The following is a 13003-nucleotide window of genomic DNA, read 5'->3' as shown; positions in this document are numbered from 1 at the left end:
AATATGGAAGATAAAGAAATGTAAAATATAAGCAGTTGTCCATTTGTTTTTATTTTAGGGTGTTCCACAAAGCAGATGCTCTGCAACCTGTAACTTAAGCCCAGAGGTGTTCAAAGTGAAGACTGTCATTTTAGAACTGAGCAGTGTGGACTGAAATGCACTCATAAAAATAAAGATGTAACAAAGGTTTTTTGGTTCCACAGAGCCATTTTTATAAAAGATGAGTGTAATTAATATTTAAATTGGTTAAAAATCAGTACATCCACTTCTTTAAACCGCAAATCTTTTTAACAGAAATGGTTCTTAATGGAATCAGTAGCAGTTCTTCTGCTGTATAATTTAAAATAACCTTTTGTAGCACCTTTATTTTTAAGTGTACTGTACAAATTTCATTGCAAGGTCATTGTTTGTGCTGGTAAAACAGACTGCTACTGGCTGCACAGTACCTAAACTCTTCTAATCCTCAGACAGCTTAACACAAAAACCATGAACTAAGATATATCAAATAATCAGTTCAGAGTTTTGTATGCGATACTATTTCTTCCACAACTACAGCAAGACACTGCAAATTCTATACAAATACTGCATTAGGATTATCTCAGATTGCACTCATGAACACAATGTATGTATAGATGTTGTTGCAGTGATAAAAGATTGTCTGCAGGTTTCAGCAATTTCTCTCCAAGTTACTGAATAAATACCAGCATGAGAGTAAACTCACCTAAAGGATATCTGCAATTCAAACCAAACGACTTGGTCAAACCTTATACCTCCCTGGAGAATAAGCATCATAAGAAGCTGAATTTCAAATGTGATATCAGCAGTGGGTCTAATGCTGACTTTCACAGGAGCTTTAAATCACATCACAGCAAAGCAGCTCAGTGTTTGAGAGGACTGATTTTAATCACTCAAAAAACTGAAAATGAGCGGTATTATCCATTCATGATTTAACTGACAAGCCTGGGGCAAAAATGGCCTGAGCTGAATGAGTAAATTCTAGGGTATAACTCATTTTTGTCAAACTGGCTAAATGTAATGTGTGCTAATTTTAAATGAGCTTTATTTTGTGAGTGTGAAAGCTTACAGTGAGGATGATGGCAGCTCCGTAGCATGCTATTTTAAACTGGAAAGTCATTGGTAGCAGTCCAATGTGATTAATGGAGTTAATTATGTGCCCCAATTTCTCATTTTACTGATGGGATGTAAACTTAGCAACAGTAGCTGTAGAACTATGAACTAGGTTCACTCTTAGTGTACTTTTGGGTTGGCTGTAAGAGAGGTAGACATGAACAGGTAGGTTCAAGGTTATATTAGATTAGGTTACTGTATCTGTACCCATAGGAAAATGTTATTTACAGTAGGCAAGTCAGCATCCATCAACAAACATTACAGACAATGGACAACAACATATTAATTTGTGTGTGATGGCTATGGGGATAAGGCCATCTCTGTATGACTTTGTTCTGTGTTTTGGAGCTTTAAAACATTTGTCAAAAAAATAAACAGTTGAGAGTTGTGTTTTAGGGAGGGTGAGCAATGCCAGTTTGAAAATAAATGTCAGGCTTTAATGCACTCTCTAATTGACAACTGTGCCCTGTGCTTTGCCAGTGGCACAGTCAATACCACCAACACCAGCACATCTTTATTGCTTCAAGACTGTGGTTGCCTGTGTTCTATTAGAGAGGAAAACAGGGAGATTGAGCTTGTGTTTAAATGTAAATGTGTTACATGGATATTGTAATTTCCTGAAAATGGTGCCTTATGTGTGTGTTTTTTAAATGTCAGCCATATGGTGTGTGTGAAAGAAAATGAACAAAGCATAAGGCAGACATGATCACAAGATCACTACAACTTCTCTCTTCACTAAAGTGGTTATAAATATGAAACAAATATCGATATGCAAACATACTAACCATACACATAATCAACTACTGATGTTTGGAAATAATGCAGTTGCAATGAAAACCAGGCTTTCAGGACTGGTGCTGTGGGAAAACACCTGAGCGGAAAAACGCCCTTGAGCACTGAGCTTCTGGGAGCCGTAAATAACAGAAAGAAGAAAGATAGCAATTTCAAATGACCAGCACAGTATGATGTCCTTTCAGTGCTTCCACAAAGGACAGAATCTGAGAGTGCAGATTCATACACTGTGTGAGGACATCAATATTCTGAGGCAAATTAGAGATCTAGAAACCCTGGCCTGCCACTACCAACAGCTAATAATCTCAGACAAATCTTATTACTGTAAGCCCATGTGGGGCGAGAGAGGGCTGCTTCCATAAGCTCTCATCATCATCTCTGGCAAAATCTAGCTGTATCATTTCAATAACCACAAACATCAGCCTTCATTTCAAATTCAGGACTCGTGCATAGCCATGATTCCAAAGCAGATAGTAGCTGTCCAAGAAGACTCAGCGGTGCTCAGCGGTACAGGCATCTCTCGTAATTTTTAAAGGTCACACAACAAGCAAAAATAAATAAATAAATAAATAATGTTGCCAGGCCTCAGGACTAAGCTAAGCATAACATAGCAAGGAGATGTCCCTTCTGCTGACTGACCCGATCAATAACAGAAACATCAGAGCAAAGGAGTGAAGCTGATGAGAAAGATTCAGTCACCACACCTCAGTGTTCCCACCTGAGCCCTTCATTACCTCCTTCAATCTTCACCAGAAAACAAAAACAAAGAGCAAGTAATCTTACTATTGTGCACTACTCACAGACAGTGCATTCACTAGTTGGAATAGACTACAGTTTGTGTCTTAATAGCGTATATTTTAATCGAATAACCCTTCATTTGGTATTAAATATAAAGCTGGATTTGTGCAGTGTTCTCTACTAATTCATTTATGGTACAGAGGAAGCAGGTGGCTGGGAGATTGCCATTTTCTTTAGCATCTTTTATTGTGCTGCCTTGATTCTAAAACAGAGACGCATGCCAAATTCATTTCAAATGGCACCAGTGAAGCTCCCATTAGTGCTTCAGCAGCTGTAAGTGGCAGGTTGATTCAGGCGTCAGGCTGTGTGGGAGAGACAGTGTGTGACTCACCATGTTCCACACTATAAACACAACCTCCACCAGGAGCATCTCCCTGAAAGTGCCCAGCACAGAATGCATTAATGGCTTATCTAACCTCTAAAACTTAAATCTTTCTAACAGCTTAATAAAAAAACAATAAATACATTTTAGACACCTTTATTAAATCTGCATATTTGTTGCTTGGCCTCTGTTACACTTTATTTTTTGTTAAAAAAAAAAAAAAAGTAATGCTTTTCATTGTTAAGGTCAGGGTCATTTCTGAACATCTGGGGCCCTAAGCAACTTCCTATTTTTGATCACCGAACCATCCACCACCCAAACAGCCAATGTATCAAAGTTTTAAAAAAGGACAAACTAAAAATGCTGCATGCCTAAATTCAACCCCTTAGATTAGCACTTGGTAGGACTACATTCCGCTGCTATTAAACTTAGACTACCAGCTTTCCACTCTGTTGCATTGTGGCATATTTGTTCCAGGTTGTTCAGGTAGGTTGGACAACCTCAATTTGTAAACAGTTCCACAGATTCTCAGTTGGATTTAGAGCCGTTTTATTTCTGATTTTTTCCCATTTTCTCCCCAATTTATATTACCAATAATCCAACCCATAGATATTCTCCCCCGGTCATTTGCAATGCTCCTGACACTGGCAGCAGACTCCAGTGCCAACCAGCAGTTCACTGGAGTAATGTGGGAAGAAAGTGAGCTGGAGAGAGTAAGGCCTATTGTGCTCTCCCAGGGCCCTGGCTGACGCTGTCTAGCAGCATGGCTGGCATTTGAACCAGCAACCATCAGTCATGGTGACAGTGCCATGTTCCACTAGACCACTCTGGGCCTGACTTTGTTCTATTGTTCGACCACTGTGTTGTTTAGGCTGGTGCTTGGGTTCATTACAAACTCAAAAATTCACAGCAGATTAAGGTGCTGTCACTATGATCAGAGGATCACTGATTCAGTACCCAGTACAGGTTCCATGACCATGCCAGTGCTAAGAATAGCTAAAGTTTTCAGCTTTTAGATTTAGTTTTAAGTAGATTTTTGCACTACTCACTTATTCTTCAGTTTTAACAAATTGCTTAGTCCCTGCTGAGAAAAAAGCATCTCTACACCGTGAAACAGGCCAGTTCTTGACATTATTAACTGGTGTATCCTTAATCTAGTCTGAGTCAGTGAACTTTGTAGCTTCTTCAAAGTGTTTGTTGGCCTCTCTGTCACTTGCATCACAAGTCCCCTTTTTCGTTCTGATGAGTTTTGAAAGTTGGCCTTGTCTAGGCAGTGTCTGGGTGATATGATGTAGCTTCCATTTTCTCACAATTGATCCAAAAATTTAGTGTAGCCTTTCCGTGTCTTGTGAATGCTTGTAACTATGTCTAATTTCCTTAAAATGCTATTTTGTCTTCATTTTAACAGCTGTATTTCAGATTTACAATCTCATCAAAGGTGCAATAGCTTTCTTCTGTGTAAAATACTTATGCAAATAGCATTTCCAGCCCATAAATTGTCAAAGAATACGTTCCTAGATTACACCATGACATTAAATCAGTTTTTCTTATTATAAAATATAGCACCACAAAACAAGTGCCATTTTTTCCCAAACCAATATGACTAAGAGCAAACGTTTGCAAACTTTTAAACAGCACTGTAAACTCTATACAGCAATATACACAATTATATAAATAATATTATTTTATGAGTCCAGCACAGTTTACTGATTTCCCCAGCTCTTACAGGCATACTAAACCTCGCAATTAACAGATGAGTTGAATCAGGTGTGCTTGAGCAGGACAAGCACAAAACTTTGCAGGAATTTGGCCCTCCAGGACCGGAATAGCCCGCCCCTGCACTAGCAAAGCTTTATGGCATGGACTGTATTAGGTGACAGAAGGTGTTCACTATAGAGGTTACCTGGTCCACAGTGGTGCTCTGCACCACTTGTCGGAGGTGTTGGGCAGAGCTTTGCCAAAGCACATGGTCCACCCGTGTGCAGTATCTGCTGATCAGTAACAGTAGACCAGCAAAGTACAGAAGCCTTGTCCAAGCTGAGGCAGAACTCAAGAGAGTCACTGTGGCAATATTACACTCACTACATTGGAACCAACACTTTTGTTGGCAGGCCAAAAGCTACACAGCAGTTGAAATTTACTGCTTGCTACTTTTCCAGTCATGCCTTGAGATGCATTTTACTGTAGTTCACCTAGCAAGGTAGCTACTTAATAAGACATATGCTTTACTTTTGAACTGCTTTTTACACAGAAATCAACTGATTCTGTTCCTGCTTTTAACATCTTTACTTATTAGACACATTGGCCTTAATAAAATTGTCATGTTTCAGAGGTTGCAATATTGGTGTGGTAAGCAGGATAGCAAACAACATCCTCATAGATAATATTAAATAAATAAATATAATATAAAACAAACTAAGCTGTGCAACATGCAATTCAAATTATCTTCCTCCTTAAGATTTGTACAAATAATTTCCAGTGCAGTGAGATTTTCCTGTATTATTGGTAACCTGAATTAGGTTCTAATTAGCTTCACATAGGAGCTTTTTGAGCAGTGGCTCAAAGTGGGACAAATAAATAAACAAATATTAAATAAATAAATCATTCATCAGCATAATGCATGGTCATTTCATACATCGCATACAAGTGCAGCCAAGGTAGGAGAGACTTTGCTAGCTCCAGTATATATAAGCTCCACTTCAGTAGTCGGGCACACACAGAGCATCAGAGCATATAGCCTTGGTAGGCTGTACCAGTGCATCATGGCATACTAATGTGTAACCAATGCAAATAACATTTGTGTTGCAATATTAAATATGAAATTTTGATGCTTTTGTTCTGGACAATTAAAGTAAACATCTGTTTGAGCCTTTGAGTGTTGCTACAGCATTGCGTGGACTCACTTTGCTTTGTCTTTAGTGTTTTAAAAAGCTCTACAGCTTTTTGTAAAGGCCTTTCAGAAAGTCCTAATTTGGCCAGTTCTACGTTGTCTATGGGCCTTTTGTGTGAAACGAACCAGATTCAGCAGGTCTGGTCAATTTTTCTGTAGGGTCTTTTCATGTGGAAGGATATAATTTTGGTAATTTGTGTTCCATTCCTGAACTGTGCTCACTTTCTCAGATTCATTGAGGTGCTTGTGGTGGACATGTATTATCGTTATTTGCTTTTCTTTGTGTGGGCGTGTTGCAAGCATGCACTTCGTCTCCCTCCAAAGTAATATCTATGTTTAGTCCCGACAAAGCGTACCAAAATGTACACTTAAACGGAGAAGGTGGTCCTTTAAACACTTGTGTACACCATGTTGCAACAGCTGCATTTGTAGAGAATTTTACTAGAATCCCTTGTGTGATCTGTCTCTGGCTCCTGAGTGCTGCCCATCGGTTCGACGAAATGTCATTCAACCCAGAACAGCAAGACTGTGCAGAATGTTATGAAACTGAGCATGCCTCTGCTCACCAGTCTTCATCAGGTGGTAAACAACTGACTAATGAGAGTTATGGCTGTAGTAATTAGATGAGGAACCAACCTATTAAAAGCAGAAGCTAAGATGGCTGCTAGAGGGAGATAACTGCTATCACAAGCTGAGCTTTGGTTGTTGTGGGATTGGAGGTGTACATGAATAAATATAAATAGCTTATATTGGGACTACTTTAGTTTGGGTATTTTACCTGTACATTAATATATTAAGCTTTTACTAGGTTCTGTCTGTAGCGCAGAGGCAAGAAATACCAATTCTCACATACTGCTGCTTTAAAACAAGGAAAACATTTAATAGAAAGACAAACCATGGACAAACAGTTGTGCAATTTGATGGGCTCTCCCTTGGCCCTTTCTGAATTGTATAGTGAAAACAATGAACTGCGGTTTATGCTGAGGCAGCAGACCGTTTTTCCAAAACTCATTTGTACAGTATATGTAGTATGTAGACTGGTGGCACTGTAGAGGGTATAGTGTTTCTCTGCTACCACAGTCTTTAGAAATAATACTAGATCGTGGCATGCTGGTTAATCAAGCGCAGGAAGTAAAAGAAAATAAACTTCAAAGCCTCCAAATCTCACCTAACAAGTTGTTTCCACATTTCCTTGGCTGGTGAGGGTCAATTTTCTTGGTATCTGGACCTCTTCAGATGGAGACCCTTAATCTAAAGAGATCAGGTCAACCGCCAATTGCACTTTTAGGAAGCCATGTTTTCCAGTGACTCAGATTCCACATTCCAGATCAGATCCTGAATTCTGAACTGAGTTCTTCTATGTTCATGAATTTTTATAAGAGATGTTCTGAAATGACACGCTGTCAAATTTAGTGCTGTCTGCTTCAAACTTCTCAGGCATTCTGACCCAATATTAAATGGTTTTACTTCATTGATGCACAGAATGTGAATTATTTCAAGCTCAGTTTTGGTACGGCAATTAAAGCAAGGCAATCGCCGGTGCAGAAATGCAGGAAATCAGTGAAGTTCATAATTTAACTGTTGAGCAGTTCAACCTGTCATTCGAATCAGACATAATAAGCATCTAAAAATAGTCTTACCTCACTTTTCCAGACTTAAAAAACACAGATAGTACAGATAGTACAAGCTCAGTGGAACATCAGGCTAGTCATTAAATACAGTGACAACTTATTTTTTTTGAGAGGTTACCAGGTTATGATCACAAATTCAGTTTAATGTGTCTTATGCTGTTCGATTTTTTTTATAATATTGTAACTTTGATTTAGAAAAGTAAAATAAAGTTGACTTGATCAATAAGTAAAATAGTATGTGACAGCTCAGTGACAGCACTGAGTATTTCTGTGGTTCCCAAGAGAATCCAGAAAATGCTTGGCTTTATTTGCACTATTTCCGCTTTAAACATGCCTGAACTTGGGATTCAGTGTTTGCAGGAAGCCGGCAGACTGGCTCAGGTGTGCCAGCAACACTAAAAATACAGACAGCATGGAGATGTTTAAAGGCTAGAGGGGAACCTTTCTCATTTCAATGTTAACCCAATTCCATGCATCAAGTAGTCACTTATTATTGACTTATTATACACTTATCATATCAGATTTTTAACTAGCAGTCTAAAATCCTCATAAGAGAAAATAAAATAATATTTGAAAGACAACACACTATATACTAAACAAGTGGTCACCAACACTGATTCTGGAACCAACCCTAAATCATTCCATCTGATCCAAGTAATTACTGCCTTCAGGAGTCCTTGAGTGGCTGAATAAGGTGTTAGATTTGAGATCTGAGTTGGAACCTGCAGGAAGACTGGAGGAGGAGGAGGAGGAGGAGGAGGAGGAGGAGGGAGGGAGGGAGGGGGGGGCGCTGTAGTAAGGAAACGTTGCCCGTTTGTGCTAGCTGAAGCAATACTGCCATCCTGTGGTAAAACAGCAATTTAGTGTATCCATTTTACATTATATTCACACGAGAACTCAAATAGTACAGTATTAATTTCAAGAAAGGAAACAAGCAAATACTAAACTAGTCAGTGGGAAGTTCGGGAAGGTTGGGCCGCTCGTATGCGGTCGCTAAACCGCACAACCGCTGTAACGCCTAGCTACTATATATATATATATATATATATATATATATATATATATATATATATATATATATATATATACTAATAACATAATATATGTTATATATATAGTATATATAGTATAGTATATATATACTAATAACATATAATATATTATTATATTATATAATGCTATATTTAAACTGCATTTGCGAATATTGAAACTCCACATTTTGTTACATAAATAAGTCTTTGCACCGAAAAGTTAATAAATAGCAAATGTCTGTTTTCAGACAGTTACCTTCCTTGTTTTAGTGTTAGTATAAAAAAAGAGAGGAACGATCTGTCTGTATGTGTTTCCTAGGGGAAGCAATAGGAGGTGGGAGAGTTGGGCAGAAGATCCTCTGAAGCTGTTCATGAAACATTATGCTAATTTCTGCAACAGTGTTTGGTACATGTTCTTTATACCGTTTCTCTGAGACAGTTTGCTATGTTAGGGTGTTACCAGTGGTGTACGGGTTACGTTTGGTATGGATTCGTGTGTTCTCTTTAACGTGGGGAACCTAACTGGCAAAACAACAACGGGCAAACGGCGATAGCTACCGCCAGCTTAGCTACTTGGCTAGTCACCCTAATCTGACTGTTGTTGTGTAGCATTTAGCGACATTCCTCCATATCAAGCATAAAGCCGACGTTTAACTTAATAATAACCTGTAACACGCCACGAGATAACTGTTATATTTATGTTCGTTCTCGTATCGTTTGATTACCTCCTGTAGTGGCTATTAAATGAAGAAAATCTCATTTTAGATGGTAGCATCGCTTTGGCTAGCATGCTAAGTTCGCTACTGTTTGTGCTCCTGCATGTTAACTGAAGATCTCTCTTACCAGGTTAAGTGATGAGTAAAGAGTTACAAATGAGGGCTGCAATCAACCAGAAGTTAATTGAGATGGGTGAGCGGGAGAGGTAAGTTTTCAACTCTTGAGTTTTCGGTTTAGTAACTAATTGGACAAGAGAGATTTACTGATCTAATGACTCTTCTCTGTTGTTCATGTTACAGGTTAAAGGAGTTGCTCAGAGCTAAACTCATCGAGTGTGGTTGGAGAGATCAGTTAAAAGCACATTGCAAAGGTAAGATCAGAGAAGTACTGCCAAGCATTTAAGCTGCCTTAAAGTCGTGTCAGCAATACCTTATTTACAAAGTCAGTGCACATGGACGACATTATAAAGTCGTATTTACAAATGGGGAGACCTATTATGAATTTTGATGAATTATGAACTCTGATTTGGGGTGTATATACACTTTGCTGGCTGCTGCTGGATAGTCAGCAGAAACACATGAGCACTGTAGGCTATCGCGACAAGGCGAATATGAATCTAGGCTGGTGTTGCATTTTAATGTGTGGAAAAGGTTTCATACCTAATGCTGACTATTTTTCAGTAATGGCAAATAAGTTGTCAAATCAAAAGTATGTAGGTACTTCCAGGGAGGATTTGAATGCATGACCATTGTGACCATTACTTTTGGAGCTCTCAGGTCAAAGAGCTCTAAATTGCTCCCATTATAAGGCGTGTCTAAGGCTCAGTGGCAGTGGTGGCTCAGCGGTTAGAGCGTCTGGCTATCGAAAACAGGGTTGTGGGTTCGATTCCCTGCCACTGTTGGGCCCTTGAGCAAGGCCCTTTACCCTCTCTGCTCCCCGGATGCTGGAGTTGGCTGCCCACCGCTCTGGGTGTGTGTGTACTCACTGCCCCTAGATCACTAGTGCATGTGTGTTCACTACCACAGATGGGTTAAATGCGGAGGACATATTTTGCTGTACAGTGCACACTGTACAGTGACAAATACATGCACCTTATGAATGGTCACTAAAGTCAAATGTTTTAGATGATCCACGCTGCAGCATATTAATGCTGAGATGCTCAAAGCAATTTTGATTTTGTAGAGGTCATCAAGGAAAAGGGGATTGAGAATGTTACAGTAGAGGACTTGGTTGCTGGAGTCACCCCAAAAGGGAGAGGTATGCTTCCTCTTTTCCATTCTCTATTAACCTACACATTTATCAAGAATGAATATGCATGTATGGATAAAAATAATAAAGAAGGTGCAAATCATGTTTTCTCTTTACATAGCACTGGTGCCTGACAGTGTGAAGAAGGAGCTTCTGCAGAGAATAAGAGCTTTTCTAGCCCAGCATTCTACATGAGTTGCTGGAAATATGACTGTAAGCCAATTCAAATGCCACAATGTTAGCTGTGAAACTGTTGGACTTTTTTAAAACTAAGTGTGTATTGTCATGTTTGTGGTGAAGAAAGCAAATCAGTTAAATGATTGTTGCACCAATAAAGTTTGCTCATGTTTGTACATAACACTGTGAACAGCTTTCTTCTGAGTGGAGCTACTTTTCTGTTGGTCACATTCAGAGATTTGAAACGAGTGGAAAAGTGTAAGCAAAATTCATTATGCCAGATCAGATATTAGACTTGCGTCTCCTAACTTTTTTTTTTTTTTTTCTCCTTCATTCTGCAGTAGAACAATAAGGCAAACTCCGGATGAACTTTGTGATGAACTGTGTGTGAAAATATGTAATCGACTGAGAGTATATCTTAAATGGTACAAATGCACAATTTCATAACTCCAAAGCTTCAGATTAGGTTAAAGGGATACGACTAGTTTATTTGGCTAACTTTACTCTATACGTACCAGCTTTCTCATTTGTCAAGATGCCATTCTTTTTTTAAAGCAAATGCAGGCTCCTGATTATTATATTACATTATTGCACTTGATTGTCTTTGTAGATATATACAGTCATGCCCGAAAGTATTCATACCCCTGTCAAAGTTTGACTTAAATTTACTTTTATTTAACCAGAAATTATATTTTTGCCTGGAAATGACACAGGCATCTCCCAGGAGATAACACGATGATGTACAAGAGGCATCATTGTGGGAAAAAATATTTCTCAGCTTTTATACACATTTGAACAAAAAGTGGCATGTCCAAAATTATTCATACCCTTCTCAATAATTAATAGAAAAGCCTTTATTGGCTATTACAGCAATCAAACGCTTCCTGTAATTGCTGACCAGCTTTTTGCATGTCTACACTGGTATTTTTGCCCATTCATCTTTAGTGATGAGCTCCAACTCTTTGAGGTTCGAGGGTCTCCTTGCCATCACCCTGATCTTTAGCTCCCTCCACAGATTCTCAATTGGATTCAAGTCAGGACTCTGGCTGGGCCACTGCAAAACATTAATGTTTTTGTCTGCTAACCATTTCTTCACCACTTTGGCTGTGTGTTTTGGGTCGTTGTCGTGCTGAAATGTCCACCGGTTCCCAAGGCCAAGTTTCTCTGCAGACTGCCTGATCTTGATGTATTGCTCTTTTTTCATGGTGCCATTTACTGCGATCAAGTTCCCTAGTCCATTGGCTGAAAAACACCCCCAAAACATTAGGTTCCCACCACCATGTTTGACAGTGGGGATGGTGTTCTTAGGGTTGAAGGCTTCTCCTTTTTTACGCCAAATGGTGCACACATCATTGTGGCCAAACAATTCAATTTTTGTTTCATCTGACCATAAAACAGAACACCAGAAGTCTTCTTCTTTGTCCAGATGAGCATTTGCAAAGGTCAAGTGGGCTTTTGTGTGCCTTTTCTGGAGAAGTGGTGTCCTCCTTGGCCTGCGTCCGTGGAACCCAGCAGTGTGCAGTGTCCGTTGAACTGTCTGCCTTGAGATTCAGCAGAGTCCAGATTCACCAGAATGGCCTTGGTGGTGATCCTTGGATTTTTCTTCACCTCTCTCACTATTCTCCTGGCCAGCACAGGTGTCACTTTTGGCTTCCGACCACATCTTCTGAGATTTTCCACAGTGCGGAACTTCTTGTATTTTTTAATAATACTTTGCACTGTAGCCACTGGAACTTGAAAACATTTTGATATGGCTTTATAGCCCTTTCCTGACTTGTGAGCGGCCACAATGCACAGCCACAGGTCCTTAGTGAGCTCCTTTGTCTTAGCCATGACTGTCCACAAACCAACTGCAGAGAGCTGCTGTTTTTCTCCTGTTGAGTTGATTAAAACAGCTGTTCCCAATGAATCAGGGTAATTAGGATGCTTTAAAACAGCTTGGACTATTTGGAATGGTATAGAACTTTGGATTTTCCCATATACTGTGACAGTTTTGAAAGGGTATGAATAATTTTGGACATGCCACTTTTTGTTCAAATGTGTATAAAAGCTGAGAAATACTTTTTCCCCACAATGATGCCTCTTGTACATCATCGTGTTATCTCCTGGGAGATGCCTGTGTCGTTTCAAGGCAAAAATATAACTTCTGGTTAAATAAAAGTAAATTTAAGTCAAACTTTGCCAGGGGTATGAATACTTTCGGGCATGACTGTATGTATATATATATATATATATAGCGAGAGAGATGGATGCACCCCAATTAGCTATT

At 39.1% G+C, this 13003-nt stretch overlaps 1 protein-coding gene across 1 annotated transcript; it reads left to right on the top strand.

Annotated features, from left to right (window-relative positions):
• The first annotated feature begins 8909 nt into the window (after positions 1 to 8909).
• On the top strand, positions 8910 to 10915 carry eny2 (ENY2 transcription and export complex 2 subunit). The gene is made up of 5 exons (XM_072678842.1): positions 8910 to 8998; positions 9439 to 9514; positions 9609 to 9679; positions 10492 to 10566; positions 10679 to 10915. The coding sequence occupies exons 2-5, from the start codon at positions 9447 to 9449 to the stop codon at positions 10750 to 10752; spliced, it is 288 nt and encodes a 95-aa protein (XP_072534943.1). The 5' UTR covers positions 8910 to 8998; positions 9439 to 9446; the 3' UTR covers positions 10753 to 10915.
• The last annotated feature ends 2088 nt before the right edge of the window (positions 10916 to 13003 follow it).

The sequence above is a fragment of the Salminus brasiliensis genome, chromosome 5 (genome assembly GCF_030463535.1).
Source record: "Salminus brasiliensis chromosome 5, fSalBra1.hap2, whole genome shotgun sequence".
Classification (NCBI taxonomy): domain Eukaryota; kingdom Metazoa; phylum Chordata; class Actinopteri; order Characiformes; family Bryconidae; genus Salminus; species Salminus brasiliensis.
This window is presented reverse-complemented; position numbering and strand designations above follow the sequence as displayed.

Excerpts from the sequence above, each read along its gene's own strand:
- eny2 (XM_072678842.1), top strand. The coding sequence starts at position 9,447 with ATGAGTAAAGAGTTACAAATGAGGGCTGCAATCAACCAGAAGTTAATT. Across the intron at positions 9,515-9,608 it reads GAGATGGGTGAGCGGGAGAG|GTTAAAGGAGTTGCTCAGAG; the intron begins GTAAGTTTTCAA and ends TTCATGTTACAG. Across the intron at positions 10,567-10,678 it reads AGTCACCCCAAAAGGGAGAG|CACTGGTGCCTGACAGTGTG; the intron begins GTATGCTTCCTC and ends CTCTTTACATAG.